The following is a 20364-nucleotide window of genomic DNA, read 5'->3' as shown; positions in this document are numbered from 1 at the left end:
TTAAGGTACAGGAGTTTGTAACTTGTATTGACACCTTAAACAGACAGGTGAAGGGTTTTTTGGTATTTTTCTTCCTCTGTTTGCAGTGTTGGTCCATCTTAGATGTTCTTTAGAACAGGCATGCTTCTTTTAATGTCTCCCCCCTAGCCTCAAGTGGAGCTGTTGGATTATAATGTAGTTAGTTAAATTTAAAGGCAGATTTTTACACACACCAAAGCTGTTGTGTGCAGCTGAACAGAAGTTCTTCAGTCTTTGCAGATGATGTGCCTGATTCTAAATGCTAGTACATCTTGCCTGAATTTTTCAAAACATCAGCTGACTGCCAGGTTGGGTTTTTGGCATGTTTTGCAACCTGCAGGTTTTTAGCATGGCTGTTGTATATGAATTAGATGCAAACTATTGCATTTATTGCAAATATTTGACTATTTCTTAACTTTGTAAAATGAAGTTGGAGAACAATCAAAACCACACAAATGCTGGCAGCAGCAAAAGTATTAAACTCTATTCTCTCTGTTCTATAGCTTAGTATAGTTATATAGCTATAAGTATAGCTTAATAGTGTTGACATTAAAGAATATAGTTTACTAATTGATGGCAGTGTTGAAAGTGTTTGTTTGTATAATACAACTTAAAAACCATGTCTCTAAAGAGGTACCAGAGATCTCTGTAAGATTACTGAAAAACTTGTCTCAGTATCCTTCAGTGTCTTCCTTGGTAATTCTGTATATTATGGAGGAGGTCTTTCATGTTATTTTAACATTCTGATAATATAATATTTTGAAACTTTGTTTGTGGGGAGAGGTAAGAAAACAGTTTTGGAACATCTTTGCCTTATGTCAGTTGGAAATGTCTGTGATAAAGTGGATAGTTCGATTGTTTACAGCTCCTGTTACAAGGGGTGGAAAAAGGTTTAGCTGACCAGAACTTTCCTGTTTCCTTTTTATCTTACTGTCCATCTTGGGATCAAGCATGAAATGAAGGAGCTGTAAGAGTGTTTTATAAGAAAGCTCTGTATAAAGAGGATATTGTAAAAAGGGCGCTTTTTTTTTCCCCAAAGGGGAATAATATTGAAGATACAGTAGTTCTACCTCTGTATAAAATGAGAAATTCTTGATTATGTCTGTATTCTTTTTATTAGATGCTTCCTTTAAATACCAATATCCGACTTGCATACTCAAATGGAAAAGATGATGAACAGAACTTCATTCAGAATCTCAGTTTGTTCCTCTGCACGTTCCTCAAGGAGCATGGCCAACTTATAGAAAAAAGATTAAATCTAAGGGAAACATTAATGGAGGTAAGTTGCTTTCTTTATCCTGTTTAAACATGCAGCAAGTGCATTCCCATATTCCAAGGATGTGATAATATAATCTCTAGGTAGCTGTACTTGTAGTGGGTAAGGGGCAGGAATCCTCTTCTGTAACTAGTAAATCATATGAATGCACAAAAAAATCCAGCTTTTTTTGTTTCCTGTATGCTTCAGTGGTGTTCTGTTCTCAGTGATCCTCCTGTACTAATAAAACGTCTGAAGACATTTCACATCTTTCTTCCTTCTTACTGTTTCTTCCTTGAAAGGGTTAAACACTTCTTTAAAGAAAACTCATACATTCTTTTTACATTATTGTCTACATAATGTATTTTGTGTTTAATTCCTGTAGAGATGTTGCTATGACTTTGACTAGTCTTTGTGAAGCAGCTTAGATTTTATTCAGCTGCCAAAGCTGGTTTCTAGGGTACAGTACATGCTGTAGTTCAGTGCTTCCATCCTGATGTAGCTTCCAATGCCACAAAGTTTCACTGAAAGGCTTAAAGTGTAATTCTCAGGGTTGGTACTGTTTCTATGGGATAAAGGCTGTGTACGCCAGTAAGGCTGAATGGCAGAGCTCTACCAGGTGACTGCACGTGGGTTATTGCAGTATTGCTGCTCTTGGAGGAGGATTTGCAGGCCTCAGTTATCAACTGCCTTAGAACCCTCTGTGAGACTAAGATTTTCCAGCTGTCCTTCCTCTGTGTCTGTTCTCTTTTGGAGATTGCTACATTATTCTCAATTTTGACAGTGGAGTGCAACTTCACTGTCTAAACCACTGGAATCTGTGGAAGTTGTTGGCAATTCAGTTAAGACTGAATAGCTGGAAAGGCTTAAATTCTAGGTGACTAATAAACACTGAAGGTACTACCTCATACTACAGTAGGCCTAGAGCACAAAATTAAGGTTTTCAGTTGTGGTTTTCTAATTGTGAATGAAAATTTTGCTGAGGATGAGCTGTTCTGTGGTGACTTTTTTTTGCTAGCGTCCTCCCACTGCTGAGCTCCGAGGGGATGAAACTGGTTCCATAGCCCCTTGAAGCACCATTTCCTGTGCCCAGGATACTGAGACAATAGGGTAGGAACTGCCCTGAGACAGAGCTAGAAAAACAAAACCACAGTTTAAACCTGGTGAACCAGGTTGTGTTGAAAGGGAGAAGTACATCTTGCAGCTGGATCTTTCACCAAGGGGCTGAAAAAAAGCTAGGCAAAAAAGTTTTGCTATGGAGCTCTAATTTCTGTGGTTGGTACCTCAGTCTGTCAGTCTGCTGTGGCTGTTCTGACAGTGAAGAAATGGAAAATTTCTGGTAGGTGGCTTCTATGGAAAGCAAGGGAGCAGTGTAGCTTTGATGGTTACCTTCAGTTATTCAAGGTATAAGAATCCAGAGTAAAGTAGCAGTAATAAGCTTGAGAACAGGAGTCAATGAAACTAGCTGTTGAGGGCTTTTTGAGCATCTGAAACAAAATGCTGTGAAGAAGTTCCAGAGGCCATGAGTTTGATTTATGGACAAGCTTATTTGGCTATGGCATTTTCTAAGGTGCCTTTAGGCTACTTTACATTTAAGAATTGGTACATGCTGTGAAAATAACAGTAATTGACAGGGTGATTTGTTTTTGAGTTGCTTTGCTGGTCAGAAGTCTGACTAGTAAGTAATGCCATTGCAGTGTTAATGCCTCTTGTTCATAACTTGTGTTAAATTTGGCATTTTATCAGTATTTGGATAACTGAACTCGAAGCAATGCTGTTCTACCTGCAGAAACAATTGGTAATCAGATATTTAAACCACACTTTTCCAGGCTCTCCATTATATGTTGTTGGTGTCGGAAGTTGAAGAAACTGAAATTTTCAAGATTTGTCTTGAATATTGGAATCATTTAGCTGCTGAGCTCTACAGGGAAAGTCCGTTTTCCACATCTGCATCTCCATTGCTTTCAGCAAGTCAACACTTTGATGTTCCTCCACGGAGACAGCTTTATTTGCCTGTGTTGTCCAAGGTAATCCATGCTTACATAAAGATACTGTGAAGATTTAGATCCTGTTCCTCAGTCAGAGGTTTTTGCTTCATGTAAGGAGTGGCATAAGAAAATTTTTCTTGCTTTGTGTAGTTGTTAATGGATTCAACTGTAGTAATCTAATGAGCTGCAGTTCTGAAAGTACTTTTAAGATTACATCAGTATATGACAGGAGTATTAATATGGTGTTTCAGGTTTATGATAATTTTTTAAGAATGTAAAACTTTTTTAAAAGATCAGTATTAAACTGTTTCTTTAACCAGATAAAGGTTACAATGTTACAGTTGGAAGGGAAAAAAGGTGGGTATATGGGAAAAGTGGGCTTTGGAAGACCCCTAATATTACATATGCATTTTGAAGCTCTAGAAAGTGTACTTCATAGGATGGGGGATTTATTTTTTAACTGCTCAGCTTGTTCATAGTGAGAGAAACGAGCAGACTCTTCCTAATAGCTTTTTAGTTGTCTTTGTGGAGTCTCCATGCAAGCTAACCTCATGAAGTACTGGATATACCCTCTAGATGGGTCAGGCTGCCTGACCAGAGCCCTGTGGACAGCCCCATGGAGCTATGTGTATGTCATTATGTGACAGGTTGATGAATTCTGACTTTGCTTTGTCAAATACAGGTCCGATTGCTAATGGTGAGCCGTATGGCCAAACCTGAAGAAGTCCTCGTGGTGGAAAACGATCAAGGAGAAGTAGTACGAGAATTCATGAAGGATACAGATTCTATAAACCTATACAAAAATATGAGAGAAACATTGGGTAAGTGTGCTTTTGTGCTCTAGGTCTATGCAGCTGCATCAGCAGCGTGTGTGTAACACAATGGTAGCTTATGATCTGAACTGTGTAATGGGATGATAATCGGTGAGTGTGTCCTCGTGGTGGAAAACGATCAAGGAGAAGTAGTACGAGAATTCATGAAGGATACAGATTCTATAAACCTATACAAAAATATGAGAGAAACATTGGGTAAGTGTGCTTTTGTGCTGTAGGTCTATGCAGCTGCATCAGCAATGTGTGTGTAACACAGTGGTAGCTTATGATCTGAACTGTGTGGATGGGATGGTAATCAGTGAGTGTGCAAACCTGAAATGGAGGTGGCATTGCTGCTCTGAAAGTTTCAGTTTTAAGCATGTAGTATTGTATAACTTGGATAAGTAGTAAAACACTACTTCATTTTTGTCCCTTCCCCTTTCCTATTGAACAACACCTTTTGCTAGTCCTGCACCAAAATGTTTCAGATCTGCTGAAACCTTAGTTATTTCAGAAAGTTGTTAAATGGGAAGGATGTTCCCTGGAGTGTACTTGCTGATTATTACCTCACTGGTAGTCGTAGTCTTGTGTAGACCAAGTGCTCCTCAGAAAAATTTCTTCCTTCAATAGGTCTTCTAAATAACTTCTTAAAGTTTAACCTTAAACGAAACACAGAATTCCAGCCTGAACTAAAGCTTCAAAAAATCTTTTCCAAAGTTAGTGCTGAGGTTTTAAAATGACCTTGCTTCAAAGTACAAAAGCTGCAATTAATTAATAGCACGTAGAGCGGGGAAAAGAAAACTGGAAAGCTGTGAGTGCACTGAAGAACACCAGAATGAGCATTTCTGCAGCATTTAATGGAGCAAGTATATTTAATTTTTAGTGTGTATACCAGTAGTATACTGTTATCTTCAGAACTTTCATGCTTAATTGTAACCATTTTACCAGATTGTCCCTATGTATTGTAGTGCTAACAAGTTTTTTTTGACAAAAAAAATTTTCAGAATCCTAAGTGCAACTTGCAGGGGGGGGATTAGACATTCAGGAGTGAGTAGTTTAACAAATGCAAATGCCATTGGGAAAGCCAAGTATTTAATAAGTTTATGAGCAAGGAGGGAAAAAGCTGTGGTAGAACTGGGTGTTCTGTCACCTTTGCACTTGCGAGGTAGGTACAGCCAGTGCTAGATTAGTTGTTTTAGTTGTTTGGGCTTTTTTATCTGACCATGAAAAAAATTTCTTGCATTAGAATTACTAGTGTATGTTCTGAGCCTTAGTCATGTTTCCACAGACAGGATTATTTATATGGAAATGGAGATTTAGTGTTGGATTTCTGGTATTAACTATTGCTTATAATGTATTATCTTTAAAATTAATTGAAAAAAGAATTGTGAGAACATTCTGAAAACTGTATTCTGTGACTCAGTAAAAACGTTTCTGAATCTGGCCTTAAATTGTTTGACTTCCTGGGTTTTTGTTGGAGACACTAATCCAAATAGGAGTTGATGCAAGCATCTTGAATTGTGATATTTGAATGTTCCCATCCAGACTTGTTTAGGAGTACCACTTCCAGTTCAGTGGTGTAGTGTTTGGCTGAGATCCCTTAGAACAAACACAGATTCTCAGTAAAATTTGCTGTCTTTTAACCTAGAGTTTTTACAAATCTGTGTTTAAATCTTTAGCTCATTCTGTCATGAGTTCAGGAGAGAAGCCTTGCTCTTACCTTAACGCTCGGCTTCTCTTTTTCTTAAAACAAATTTCACTTTTCCGATGGAGTTGTGATCCAGGTGGATGCTTTAAAATGTGCCTGTTTGATGTTGATGTCTTTCAGTTTATCTTACACATCTGGATTATGCAGACACAGAACGAATTATGACTGAAAAACTTCACAATCAAGTGAATGGGACGGAATGGTCATGGAAAAATTTGAATACCCTGTGTTGGGCTATAGGCTCCATCAGTGGTGCCATGCATGAAGAAGATGAAAAAAGATTCCTTGTTACAGTAATTAAGGTATCATGGTGCAAAACGAGTTGATAAGAATAAATTAATGGGAAATCTTATATGCTGAATTTAAGGCTGATAAATTCTTCAGCCATTAATAATGCATTAATCCAGATAGCCTTTTTGTGGGGAAAATTTCAGGGGTAAAATTGAGTTTATGATGAAGTGATTTTCTTCGGGGGTGTAGAAGAGGTGGAAAGGGATTGCTAATGAAATGGAGTGGAAAAGTAACTCCCATTATGAACTGGATGGCACTCTACATTCTGCCATTTTACAGTTACTCATTGATAAAAGTGAATTTTTTGTAAAGAGGTGCTTGGACAGAGTGCAGGAACTGAACACTTCTTGCAAATGGGCCTTAGTTCAACAAGTCATATGAAATCAATAGAGGAAAATTAAGTTTAATTTCTTTTATTTGATGTGAAACGTATATTGATATCACCTGCATGGTTTGTATTAAATTCTGTGAGGTTTACTACCCTATGTTCCCCCTACAGAAATCTTTAGCTATATTTAAAATGGAGATTCCATAGTGGACAATTCCTGATTGGGCTGAAACTTAACCAATTGCATCACCCTAATCTTAATCCAGTTAGGGATTTTTGTGTTTGTGGTTTTTTTTTCCTTCCTTTGGATTTTGAAATTAATTATGGCAACCACTTTATCTTCATTATAGCTCCTACTTTATATTTTGTCTCATAATGCTTTTAACTGAACTGGACAAACCTGGAGGGGAAACTAAAAATTCTGTTATGTTGTAGGATCTCCTGGGACTCTGTGAACAGAAGCGAGGAAAAGACAATAAAGCCATTATTGCATCAAATATCATGTATATAGTAGGTCAATACCCACGGTTTTTGAGAGCTCACTGGAAATTTTTGAAGACAGTAGTCAACAAGCTGTTTGAATTTATGCATGGTAATTATCTGGTATTTACTTACTGTTTTAATTGTAACAAAAAAAAATACACATACACATGTATGGAGAAAAATGCAAAGCAGTAACTGACTTGATTTAATTTAGAAACCCACGATGGTGTCCAGGATATGGCTTGTGATACCTTCATAAAGATAGCACAAAAATGCCGCCGACATTTTGTTCAGGTTCAAGTGGGAGAGGTCATGCCATTTATTGATGAAATCTTGAACAATATCAATACAATCATCTGTGACCTTCAGCCACAACAGGTATGTCTAATTCAAGGTTCTGGATAATTCCTAAAGACTAATCAAAAGTTACTTCATACTGGCATGTCACAGTGGTTTTCAAGACTTGACCTGTATGCCTTAGTTTCTTGTTTGTGGCAGTGTTACAGTGTCAGCAGGATGATGAGGTTACATTGCTGAGATCTTGGAATGCTTGGAAGGAGAACTAAAGTGCATTTAATTGGAGTTTTATTTCTGGAATGTTCTAGCAAGTAAATAAGATACTGAATCTAATTTTGTAGTTTTGCTTTAGCAAAGAGTAATATCCTATTGTAGTTCCCCTACAGCTGGTGAAAGTAAGGAAAGAACAGAGAAGGATCTTGTAAAGTCAAAGGTGTTTAGATGGTGAAACCCCTTTCCAGCCTTCACTGTATGTTAATTCAGGACAGTAAACTTTTCCTCAGTCCTTTTTTAACCTTCCTGTTTGACTTTTTGTTGTTCCTCTCAGGTGCATACGTTCTATGAAGCAGTGGGTTACATGATTGGGGCACAGACAGACCAGACTGTGCAGGAGCATCTGATAGAAAAATACATGTTGCTACCTAATCAAGTATGGGACAGCATAATTCAACAGGCAACAAAAGTAAGCTCATAAATTCTAAGTGGCTTCTGTGTTCAGATGAAGAAAACTTGTTAAATGTTTCTCTTACCCTGGGTTTGTTTTTCACTTGGCGTGACATTAAGTGTACTATGGTGGATTTCATTCAAGGATGGCTAAAGCAGTGATTGGTGTACCAGTTAAGTGTTGTTTTGAGACAGGAGGTTTACATGACTAGAGAAATACTAGGTTTAATCTGATTTAAAGGACAACTCTTTGTAACTGTACAGAATGTTTCAATATTTTTTTTCTAAGACTCCTCTTCACCTGGCTTAGAAGTAGGTTTTCTTTTTGAATAACAGAAGAAAATGTTAAAAAAAACCTCTTCACTCCTCCTGCTTTCTCTTCCATCATTCTCTTCTTACCCTGGGTTTGTTTTTCACTTGGCGTGACATTAAGTGTACTATGGTGGATTTCATTCAAGGATGGCTAAAGCAGTGATTGGTGTACCAGTTAAGTGTTGTTTTGAGACAGGAGGTTTACATGACTAGAGAAATACTAGGTTTAATCTGATTTAAAGGACAACTCTTTGTAACTGTACAGAATGTTTCAATAGTTTTTTCCAAGACTCCCGTTCACCTGGCTTAGAATTGGGTTTTCTTTTTGAATAACAGAAAGAGGAAAATGTTAAAAAAAAACTCTTCCCTCCTCCTCCTTTCTCTTCCACCATTCTCTTAAAGTACATCTTTATTTCTTACTTTTTAATCTTCCATTTCGTTCAGTCTTTTCAAAATAATTTATTTCCATGCATTAAAGAACAACAGTCTTGCATTCTGTAAGAGATCTGTCCATTTGGAGTTAAACCTGAGATACTGAAGCTGAAGCAAGCTTTTGAGTTAGATTTCTTACTTTGGCTTCCTTAAAACAAGAGCATACTGTGTTTCTGTTGGACCACTTCTGTTTTCACCTTCTTAATCTCTCCTTGGTTCTTTTGTCTTCAGCTAGAGTGATACTTGTGCCACTGCAGCAAAAACACTTCTGTAAAATAGCAGAATTAAATCAGTTTAAGTTTCATCCTGACTTTCTGAAGTACTGGCAAGTGCCACAAAGTGAATAGCAGTACATACAAAGGCTGTAAATTTCAGTGGCAGGTTCTTTAAATCAGTGTGTAACATAAATTATTTGAACTTAAATTTTTATATTGAAAGATAAAGGGCAGTTTTATTCACTAAACAAAATGTGCTCTAATGTGTTTTTTTTTTTTTTTAACAGAATGTTGATATTCTAAAGGATCCTGAAACAGTTAAGCAGCTTGGTAGCATTCTGAAAACCAATGTAAGAGCATGTAAAGCTGTTGGACACCCATTTGTGATTCAGCTTGGAAGAATTTATTTAGATATGCTGAATGTGTACAAGTGCCTAAGTGAAAATATTTCTGCAGCTATTCAAGCTAATGGTAAGAAATTCCATGTTCTTCCTGAAAATGAGGGTAGCAGTGTATGGCATCAGGTTTCAGGGTACAGCTTGTGTTCATTTTATTGAGGAAATTGAGAATGACTGAAAGTACTTGCTTAGGTTTAATCTGTTAACCAGGTATTTCATTCAAATCAAGAACACCTCATTTTGGAGGGAGGAAAACTACCTATAAATGAGAGAGCTTAGGAAGGATGCAAAACATGATAGATGCTTACTTACAATTAATAAGCATCTTGCTGAGACAAAGTTGTAGCAAGTGTTCTTTTAGCTTGCTCTGTGTTTGACTATTAAATGACTGCCTTTAAATAGAATCTCATTCATTCTTTCAAAAGACATTGGCAGGAGTTTGGTATAATTCTGTGCTGCTAAACAGCTTCATTACAAAACTACAGCTGTGGCAAAGATGCCTGAAAGTCATGATAAACCAGGCTGGTGAGAATGGAGAAGGAATTGCCAAATGCCTAAGCCGTGTTTACTAGATAAACCAGGGCCTGTAGTATTTCATTAGAATGTGCTTCTGTAGTAGTTTGTTACAAGATTAAATGAGCCAGTTACTGAATTGTTACAACCAGTTTCCTTGCCAGTGCAGATAATGGTATTTGAAAGTGTGAATGTTAAATAAAGCTTGTTAACCGAGCAGCTGGTTTAACTGGAAGTAGCTTCACAGAACTCAGAATAAAACTGGCTGAGAAATCAATACCTTTTGATTCTGTGCCTCTGATGGCCAGGTTTGGTCCTTGTCAAAACCAGTCAAGTTCTGGAAGCAGGCACTGTGTCTGTAGTCCTGACATGCTGTTTGATCAGTGACTGCTGTGATTGCAGTCGCCTCAAAGTGGGTTTTCCCAACTGGCTGTATCTTGCCAGAGGTGGCTCTGATGCCAGCAGGAAGGATCTTACCTTCCTTGTTTCTGGCTGCAATCAAATCTTCCCATGTGTGCTGTAATGGCTGTATGGCTGCACTCTTAATTAGGTTTGGCTGATGAGACCACATACATTTAGGGGTAGGGAACTGAATTAAGGGTAAGGCTTCTTGAGGATGAGTGTGGACTTCACACACAGACAAGTGGAAGGATTATTTCTCTTCCATGAAATCAGGAACTTCCTTGTTCTCCCTCCCTCTCATCAGTCACTTAATGATAACCAGATTTAAGCTGGTCCCTGAACTTCATGTATGTGATTTCCTTTACTTGCAAAATCAGTTAGAGCTTTGTTTTTGACCTCTAAGTAGGATACTATCAGTAGTAGTTTTGTAATGCTAAATGGCAACTTAAGACCTATGCAGCTAGAATGATGAGGTAATTTGTCTTATTTGCACAGTACTCAAGAAGCCTTTAATAGTCATTGCAATTTGGATGTAAAAGTAATGCCTTCTCTGTTCTAACATCCATTTGAGTTTGTCTTTTGGTTACACCTTTCCCAATTAACTGAAGCTTTAAAACTTTTCAGGTGAAATGGTAACAAAGCAGCCCTTAATTAGAAGTATGAGGACTGTAAAAAGGGAAACTTTAAAACTAATTTCTGGCTGGGTGAGCAGGTCCAATGATCCTCAGATGGTAAGTAGATTGATTTTACACAAATAACTCATAAGACAGAATTGAGAAGAACTCTTGTTTGTTTGACCTGTTACTGACTGAAGCAGTTGGTCACAGGAACTACTTAATCTAGTAGTCTCTGAAATATAAAGACCATACAGATGTTAGCCTGAGCTACATGTGAGATCCTCTGATTAATTTTAGCTGAGGGTAATCTTAAAGGGAATCAAGGAGGTTCAAGAGAACCCTATTGGAGAGTCCTGCTGGATGGATCCAGAGCTGGGGAGTTAACAGTAGTGTAATGTATTTCAACTTCCTTGGAAAAAGTATCTCCTGTAACTAAACAATGAACTGTAGTGTAAACTGTACGCCAAAAACTTTGTTCAATTACTGCACTGTTATAACCATGGCTTACTCTTTCAATTAGGTAGCTGAAAACTTTGTTCCTCCCTTGTTGGATGCAGTTCTCATTGACTACCAGAGAAATGTTCCAGCTGCTAGAGAACCTGAAGTACTCAGTACTATGGCTATCATTGTAAACAAGCTGGGTGGACACATTACTGCTGAAATACCTCAGATATTTGATGCTGTTTTTGAGTGCACATTAAATATGATCAACAAGGTATTTATATTTAAACTTGGGATAAGGCGTCTCCCTAGTGACTGAAGACAAAAAAATAGAGGGTTTTAGGAGATAACTAGTCTTGGCTGTTGGTACCTCTCTAAGTGAAAGATACCCTTCTCTTGCAGTGGAGAGAGGCAGTGAACATAGTTATGCACAAAACATGGCTGTTTAGCTGGATGTCTTCATCTCATCGCCTTAAATTTCTGTGGTTAGCTCTTGATTTAACTCATTGGTAATTTTTTCTCTTCCTCAGGCTTAAAATGTTGTGCTCCTGGCAGCAGAAGTGTACTTGAGTTAAATGTCAGTGTAGGGCTAACTGCTAAAACTCATCAGTATTTAAAATTTGTGAATATAAGTACTGATCAGTCATTTTGAGTTTTTCCTAGTTAATGCAGTTTTTACACTACAGTGTGCAATACATATTTGCATAACACTGGAGCACTGCCAGCTGAGCTGGGGCTGCTTTGCAAGAGGGTGTGACCAGAAATCGTATCCCTGTAGCAACATAGGTGCTTAGCCAGTGCTGAGACCATCTGTCTGTTTATCTGTGGACTGAGTAGTCATTAAGGCTGTCCTGACAAAACGTGGCTCAGCCTGTCAGTGTTGTGTAACTCTAGAAGATGGTCTTACCAAGCCTTGGTGGGGAAAACGGGGAGGAAAGTTCACTGAGCACTTTAACCTTTGCTTTGTGTTTAAGGGAGCATTTTAAATCTGAGGTCTAAACCCTCATACTTTTCAGCATTTGACCCACTCTGCTTAACAGGAGCTCTTGTGATGGATCTTCAGGAAACCTGACTTATTTTTGTTCCCTTCTCTCCTCCTAGGACTTTGAAGAATATCCTGAACATAGAACAAACTTCTTCTTGCTACTGCAGGCTGTCAATTCCCATTGTTTCCCAGCGTTCCTGGCCATTCCACCTGCACAGTTCAAACTTGTTCTGGATTCTATTATTTGGGCTTTCAAACATACAATGAGAAATGTGGCAGATACAGGTAAATTGAAGTGTTAAAAAATGCAGTCTTAATTTGAAGTATTAGGTAGATTGTTGTTTTCTTGTACCCTTTTTTTAGTCAAATTTTGCATTCCAGCAGCATGATTTTGTACTGTGTATGCACAAGAAAAAATATTTTTGTCTGCTTCAAGTTGGCTTAGTACCTCAGTAGGGCAGTTGCTCAGTAGCTACTGAAAAACTCAGCAGAAAAGTGAAGGATTTGGGGCTGAACTCGGACATAAGGGAAGGGAAACACCTTAAATTGTTTAGAGGGCAGATAGTGCTTCCTTTGGACAACATCAAGCTGTTTAAACTTAGGATGAAAGTTTATGGATGTTTTGTTTTGCACCTCATTTAACAAATGAGTAATTAAAAAGCCCTCAGGAATGAGCCTTAATCAAGGATACAAGGACAGGCTATTAGTCTTACTTCAAAACCACTCTTTTTTAATATCTAAGGCTTAATGCACTATCTCAACTGCTGGGTAAAAAGATTGCTGTGAAGCTGTTTAGTTTTTGGCCAGTTGTCTTGTATAGGTGGTTGGAAGGGATGAGGATAAAGATCCCTTTCAGCGGCTTTCACCTAGCAAGGTGTTTCCACATAATCATAAAACCAAAAACACTTCCTTCAGTTAGCAAATGCTTCTTTTGGAAACCCACTTTATGAAGTGATGTGATTGGTGGTTGATGTCCCTGTTCTCTAATAATGCAGATACAGTTGGCATGCCATGTAAATGTGGCTGCAGCCCTCTAGTGCCTACTTGAAGAAATGCCTGAGAAAAATCATTCCATGTGTAACACTTGTCTTTTCAGTGCCTATCAGAACTCTGTAGGATATTTGTATCATTTTGGAAAAGGCAAGAATGCACAGACTTTTTAATATTGTTACCTTGGTAACTAAGGTATTTTTAATGCCTATTTTCCAGGACTTCAGATACTTTATACTCTTCTACAGAATGTTGCACAAGAAGAGACTGCTGCCCAGAGTTTTTATCAGACATATTTCTGTGATATCCTTCAGCACATTTTCTCAGTTGTAACAGACACCTCACACACTGCTGGTAAGAATGCATAAATGTGAGCCAGTTGATGAAAACAGCTCTTTTGAACACCAAACTGATGTTGTGCCCTGTTCTGAATAATAACTGCATATGTGTAACTTTGATCTGTTCAGGTTTAACAATGCATGCATCAATCCTTGCATACATGTTCAACTTAGTAGAAGAGGGAAAAATAAGTACTCCATTAAACCCTGGAAATCCAGTCAACAACCAAATGTTTATTCAGGAGTATGTTGCTAATCTTCTCAAATCTGCATTTCCTCACCTGCAAGAGTAAGTCAGCTGTGATTCTTTAATGCTTCTAAGTGGGTGCTTATGTCTGGAAATGCTAACTGATGTGTTTTCTGTTAGTGCCCAGGTCAAGCTGTTTGTAACAGGACTCTTCAGTTTAAACCAGGATATTCCTGCCTTCAAGGAACACTTACGGGATTTCCTGGTCCAAATTAAGGTATGTCTGGAGTGCTTTTTTCAAGAAATAAAATTATTATTCATCAGGATGGTATTTTTAGTAAGTGCTTGGACAGTGTTCATTCAGTGTTTTGTTTAGGAGATGTAATTTATTTTGCAGCTGTTTAAAATGTAGTGAGAACTCTCACAAATAGCTTGCATGACTTGGGTGTATTGATAACCTATTTCAGTGTGATTTAATTATATAAATTTGGCTTAAATGTCATCACTTGTGCTTTATGCTCTATGGACAATTAACAAGTCTGAGATGGCTACAAAGCATAGTCTTAATGGCAAATAAAGCAAGTTGACTTTTAAGCAGATATTGTTCAGATTTTGTCTGGGATTGGGCCATTTAGAAACTTGCTGGACTAATGCTGTACTTTTATTTTTCTAAAGAATCTAGAATTTAGGAAGATTATAGGAAATAATTAGTTTTGAGACTGCAGTCATCAGGAAATTTGAAATTGTAATGATATTGCTGTAATGGTGATAGGCTCCAAGAGCTGGATTGCTGTAGCATCCTGTTCTATAGCACACAGTAAAAATCATAAAATATTTTCCATAATACTTCACTAAATTTTTCTTATATACAGTTTATATAATATTTAGTTTATATTCTGACTTTAGGAACAGAAAGTAAAACAAGCAAATAGTCTGGCAGGGCATGTGAAAGGAAGATGTTTTCTGTATCATTCTGGATTTTGGAAGTTTATTACTGGCTAAAGCATTTGACAAAAAACCCTAATAATTGTATGTGAATTGTACAGGAATTTGCAGGTGAAGACACATCAGATTTGTTCTTGGAGGAAAGAGAGACAGCCCTTCGACAGGCTCAAGAGGAGAAGCATAAACTTCAGATGTCTGTACCTGGCATCCTTAATCCACATGAAATTCCTGAGGACATGTGCGATTAAAAAAAAAAAAAAAGAAAATAAAACAAGTTTTGCAGTTTTCTCTCTGTACAGCTACTTTGTTGTGATAGAAGAAAACAGCACTTGGATATTTGTTGACCAAAATGATGCCAATTTGTAAATTAAAATGTCACCTAGTGGCCCTTTTTCTTATGTGTTTTTTGTATAAGAAATTTTCTGTGAAATATCCTTCCATTGTTTAAGCTTTTGTTTGGTCATCTTTATTTAGATTTGCATGAAGTTGAAAATTAAGGCATTTTCAAAGTACTTACTTCATGCCCATTTTGCGGCTAAGGGGAAAAATAGGCAAAACATAACTTGTAAAAGACTATTGCAAAATAATACAATTCCCTGTTAAGAGTATCGATTTGTAATTCGGGATCGTTTTCTTTCTGGTCTGTCCTGCAGCCTAGGAGAAAAGGTACCGAGTTAAAAGAGATTGAATTAATTGTTCAGCAGAGGATTATAGTGCTGCATTTGTTTTGATCAGTTAGCAGCTTTTTGGACTGAGTGGTAAGGCTAGGCTACATGTATTTGCAAGTTGTATGGCAAGTTTGCAGCAAGATCATGTGCATATCATCATCCCATTGTAAAGCAACTTCTAAAGAGTATGGGAACACAGTACAGTTAGTTATTTTTACACAGTTCTTTTGTTTTTGTGTGTGTGCTGTCGCTTTGTCGACAACAGCTTTTTGTTTTCCTCAATGAGGAGTGTTGCTCATTTGTGAGCCTTCATTAACTCGAAGTGAAATGGTTAAAATATTTATCCTGTTAGAATAGGCTGCATCTTTTTAACAACTCATAAAATAAAAAAAAAACCTCTGGCTTTTGAGATGACTTATACTAATTTACATTGTTTACCATGCTGTAGTGCTTAAAGAACACTACTTAAAAGCAAAATAAACTTGGTTTACATTTATTTTTCTTTCTTCGGCTTATTCTTTCATTGGATGGAAATGCTGTGATCACACTTAAGATCTATCTCCTGAAGGTGCAGGGAAAAGTTCCTTGAGGTCTAGATAACTTGCTTCTGGCTTGCCTCATCTCAAGGACTTTGGCTCTGCTTGAAGCTAATGTGAACTAGACTGGGTTCCATTTGGAAGTACAGTAGCTGCTGTGACTTACCTCCATGACTAAATATTCCATGCCTTGTTACTAGAGAATGCCAGGAGTGAGGTACTCTTGCTCTCTTTCTAGATGGGCTCTTTGCAATTTATTTCAAACAAGTATTGCACTGTATCTTGACTAAACAGTTGATACTACTACATGTTAATAACATAGATAAGACCTACAGTTATTTTTCTACCTAAAGTTTTGTAGTTAAATGATTTTCACAGGTTTCTGAAGCACGGATACAAAAAGCAGTATGAACAGTAAGATTGTGTATGGTCTTGGCTTCCCCTTTTTTTGTAATGCAGTGTCTCTGTTTTCTTACAGTTGATGTTAAGCTCTCCCAGTTGTGGTGTGGGTTTTTTTGTTTTTTCCTTCTCCATTTATTTGTTCTCTGATCTTAAGATTGTTAGTGTCATGCAAGGTGTAGCCATTCACACCGAGCTGCAAAACAAGGCTGGACAGTTGTGAAGGTGTTTTATGTAAGTTTGGATGCTGTAGTTAACTTTATGCTGTATATTCCTTTTGAAGTAGAAGTGCATGAGGTAGCAGTGTTCATGTAGAAATTCATCTGTGACCAGAATGTTTCCAGTCTTAAGTATTGGCCACTTTCTGTTGGTGAACATCTCTCCATTTGTTGTACGTAGCTGGCCCTAAACAAAGCATTGCCACTCAACCATTGTTGAGAGCTGGCAGTTGCTAATCTTTGGAGAGAAGATTCCTCAAACCCTTTCTGTCTTGGACTTAGGATACAGCCTAGCAGAGTTGTTAAATTATTTTGATAGTTGCAAAACTCATTTCGTTCTCTCCTTAAAGCTCATGATTTAAGCTTTTTCATGTCTTCCTGTCCTTTTGATGTACAGCTTTCTGTTCCACTCTGTGAAGGCAGTTTAAAGTGAAATATTTGAAGGACGCATCTGGAACAGACGTTAAATGGCTTGTGACCAAGCTGAGTCTCACAGCATTATAGAGCTAAAGATTATCAAAAGCTGTGCAGAGAAGTAAGAAAATCTCATTAAAATGGAAATAAATACCACTGATAGCGTGACGTCAGAATGGTCACATCCCGTGAGTCACAGAACTAGACACTGATTTGGTTGACATGCAGTGGCACTAATAGTGCATCAAAAACGGTTTTGAACAAAAAATGAACATATGCCTTTTATATGAACATAACTACTTCTCCATATTTAAAATTCAAGTTAGTCTGAGGCTCATGGTCTGGTTGTTTAGATCAGATTTAATTCTTCGATAAACTCCTGAACAACAGATCCAAGATGTATTTTTAAAGTTTATTCTGAGCAGAGTTGTTTCATTATTTTGATACCTTTTGGATTTTCTAGTAACAATCTTAAATCTTAATTTTTTCCTTCCCTTTTAGATCTAAAAAGCTTAACTGTGGACTTGTTATCTTAAGAATTGGTGCCTTTCACTGATCTCTGCAGATAGTATAAACATGCAACTTATGCAGAGTTCTGGATACCATTAAAGATTTGACTTGTGTGTGTGCAGATTTCTAGTGCAGTTACCCTGAATGTGGAAAAAATAATTACAGTGTATATCTAAGAAACTTCTAATGCACACTCTGTAAATGAAAATATATGGATAAAAAGCATGAACCATCATATAAACATCTACATAACTTGTAATTATATGTAAACCAATGTTTTGTGCATATTTCTATACAGGTTTTTCAAAATGACCCAAACATACACAAATATTGCAGGGTGTTTTCTGTGTTTACGTGAACTGATTGCCTGTTAGCTGATGAAGACACCCCCAAGTACTTGTTGCAGGCTACCATGCTGTGTTTGCTACTGTAACTGAAGCAGATGATTTTCCAAAGCATTTTAGGTTAGTTTGTTTTGGTTTGGTTTTTAACTAGAGTAATTTGGTGTGTGTTAATCTGATTGGTTAAGTGAACTATTTTCCAATAAAGCTAATATTTATGCAAAAACGTTTTAGAAAGGCTCATCTCTCAAGGAAGCTTTAAGGGTTACTTGTAATAGTTTTTAGCCCTGGAAAGGCAAAACAACTTCAACTGTGGGTTTCTTAATGTAAAAAAAAAAAAGGAATTAGGACAAGATGCTGAAAATAATGCATTAAAATGTGTAGAGGCTGAGTAAAGGGAGGAACTTGCATTAGTGCTGTATTGTGGCTAGGGGCAGTCTGTCCCATAGTCCACTTGTCATTGGATAAGTGATTATTACTGATCCAAGACTTCTGGGGTGCTGTTGGTATTTGCTGGAGATACGTGTAGACTTCTTCCCTACCTTTGCACTTAACAAGTCTCCAAACATTAAGGAGCAAAATTTGACATCTTGGGAGATAGCTTTTCAAAAACCACTGTAATGCCAAAAATAAGGAAAAAAAAAAAAAATCTCTTAGCTGCCCTTCATGAATGCACCTCTGTGCTTGATTGATTGTGTCTGAATTTATATTTAGACTGAGATTTAGGCGTCCTTGTTTTATTGAATGAGGCAGATAATGGCCAGCAGCATTCCCCTGCAGAAGGGTTTAGCCATTCCAGGTGAGGGATGAATTTTTCAGGCAAGATTTCACTGGCAATGCACCTTCATTACTTAAAGCACAAGAAATCACCAATCCCATCCACACATACCTGCGCCGTGTTGGTCTTTGTGCACGTGTTTCTCACTACCCGTGAGTGCTGATCTGTGCTCCAAATGGGTGCTAAGAAAAGATGGGCCTGAATGTTTGGGAAGTTGAGTATGGATGAGAATGACGGGAGTCAAAGACAAAACTGACACATTTTCACTTTTATTTACTCCTTGTAAGTTAAATGGTGCTTTCCTAGGCAACACACTGGGTAGTCTCTTCCAAATCCCCCAGCTAAATATGCGTTTATTGTGATGAACACATTTTAAACCTGAAGTCCTTTTAAATATTGCCTTGCTTTTCTGAGTCTTGACAAACCTCTAGTCTTTGTGGATTCTGCAATCTCACCAAAGTCTGTCAGGAAGAATTGGCCCATTTAGGTCGGAGGAGTTAAAAATGTTTCTTTGTGACTAAGGTTTTAAGTGTGTGCTGCAAAGAGCAGACTGCAACCCATTTATTACCACCCCTGGTTACTTTAACATTATAGCCAGGCAGTTTTCTTGTGGCATCTCCTTAGCGTTGGCTTGAGCATTTTTGTATCAATGTTAATAACTGGTTTTATGAACTCAAATATTTGCAGTTGGCCTGTGAACTCTCTCCCAAAAGACTCACCTCTGAGCAGTCTGGTTTCAGGGTTAATGTGAAACTTGCAGCTGTGCAATCAAAAGAGTTCTCTGAAGGAGCACTGTAAACCTGCTTTACCAGTAAAAAGTTCAGAAAGAGGTTCAAGTGTTCACAAAAATAGCTGTGCTCTCTCCCTGGCAGGTAAGATGGTTTGCTAGAGGCACTGTCTCCTGTACCTGTTGCCTTACTTTGTGATCAAAGAGATGAGATGACCAGTCATCTCACAACTACTTTATGAACTGAGATGGTCAAAATTAAGACTGAAACATACTGTGAAGGGTACTGACCCCAAATGAGGTTGAGAACCTGGTTATAATCCTCAGGGTATCTCATCTGGAAAAAGCAATGGTTAGACCAGCAGCACTGAATCTCTAGTACAGTCAAATCTTCAGCAGACCTTTATGGGTACAGAGGGACTCAAAACAAAATAATTTCAACTCAATTACTAACCAAGGCAAGAAACGAGCTCTGAGGTGCAATCAGAAACCGCTCTGAAGTGGAGGTTGTGTTGCTCATCTGGCTGTACAGTGTGATTATTGCCACACCCAATGCCAGTTAATAATGCTTATTAAGATGCAGACTGCTTCCCTGACAAAATGCCAAGCAGCCAGTTAGCTGATTTTGGAGCAAATTCTTCCATGTTAGCTTGGCAGTGTAGTGAGCATTATCTATTCTTACCTGACGTGTTTTTGGCCCAATAAGGCTATGAATTGAGTGTATTCTCTTAATATTTAGGTTAAGTCAAACTACTTGAATTTGTCTTCACAGGGTGCCGTGATACCGAAGTCTAGTTAGACATGGACCTTGTTAATGGACCTTGTTAAGAAGTTTAAAATGCTAATAGAGCAATGAAAGTCAACTGCTGAAACTTAAAAGTGTAACTATAAACTGTATTATGCTGTAGCCAAGTTTTGTTGGTAACTTGACATTTTGTAGGCAGAGACTTCCTTCCTTCCGTGAAATGGAAGTTTTCCTAGGCAATGGATTCCAACAATTTCCAGCATCATTCCAGTCTGGAGGTCACAGATAAAAGTGGCCTGGCTGCAATTCACCTTTTTGACACTGTGCTCTGTACAACAGAAATCATTTCCTTGCTTTCCAGGTGTCACAGCTCCCATCTCCTCTTAGCATCTGCTCAGACCATTGGTTTA

General features: G+C 37.7%; 1 protein-coding gene across 1 annotated transcript in view; it reads left to right on the top strand.

Annotated features, from left to right (window-relative positions):
- XPO1 (exportin 1) overlaps positions 1–15782 on the top strand; it is a 33996-nt gene extending 18214 nt beyond the window's left edge. The window contains exons 10-24 of the mRNA XM_008950391.1: positions 1139–1297; positions 3103–3300; positions 3944–4082; positions 5902–6083; positions 6836–6992; positions 7098–7261; positions 7728–7862; positions 9090–9273; positions 10740–10846; positions 11253–11447; positions 12275–12443; positions 13368–13502; positions 13616–13775; positions 13854–13950; positions 14720–15782. Of these exons, the coding sequence (XP_008948639.1) occupies positions 1139–1297; positions 3103–3300; positions 3944–4082; positions 5902–6083; positions 6836–6992; positions 7098–7261; positions 7728–7862; positions 9090–9273; positions 10740–10846; positions 11253–11447; positions 12275–12443; positions 13368–13502; positions 13616–13775; positions 13854–13950; positions 14720–14866 (2328 nt within the window). The 3' untranslated portion in view covers positions 14867–15782. The remainder of the gene's footprint in view (positions 1–1138; positions 1298–3102; positions 3301–3943; positions 4083–5901; positions 6084–6835; positions 6993–7097; positions 7262–7727; positions 7863–9089; positions 9274–10739; positions 10847–11252; positions 11448–12274; positions 12444–13367; positions 13503–13615; positions 13776–13853; positions 13951–14719) is intronic.
- Positions 15783–20364: the final 4582 nt, after the last annotated feature.

This window comes from Merops nubicus, unplaced genomic scaffold (genome assembly GCF_000691845.1).
Source record: "Merops nubicus isolate BGI_N331 unplaced genomic scaffold, ASM69184v1 scaffold18112, whole genome shotgun sequence".
In the NCBI taxonomy this organism is placed as follows: Eukaryota; Metazoa; Chordata; class Aves; order Coraciiformes; family Meropidae; genus Merops; species Merops nubicus.
This window is presented reverse-complemented; position numbering and strand designations above follow the sequence as displayed.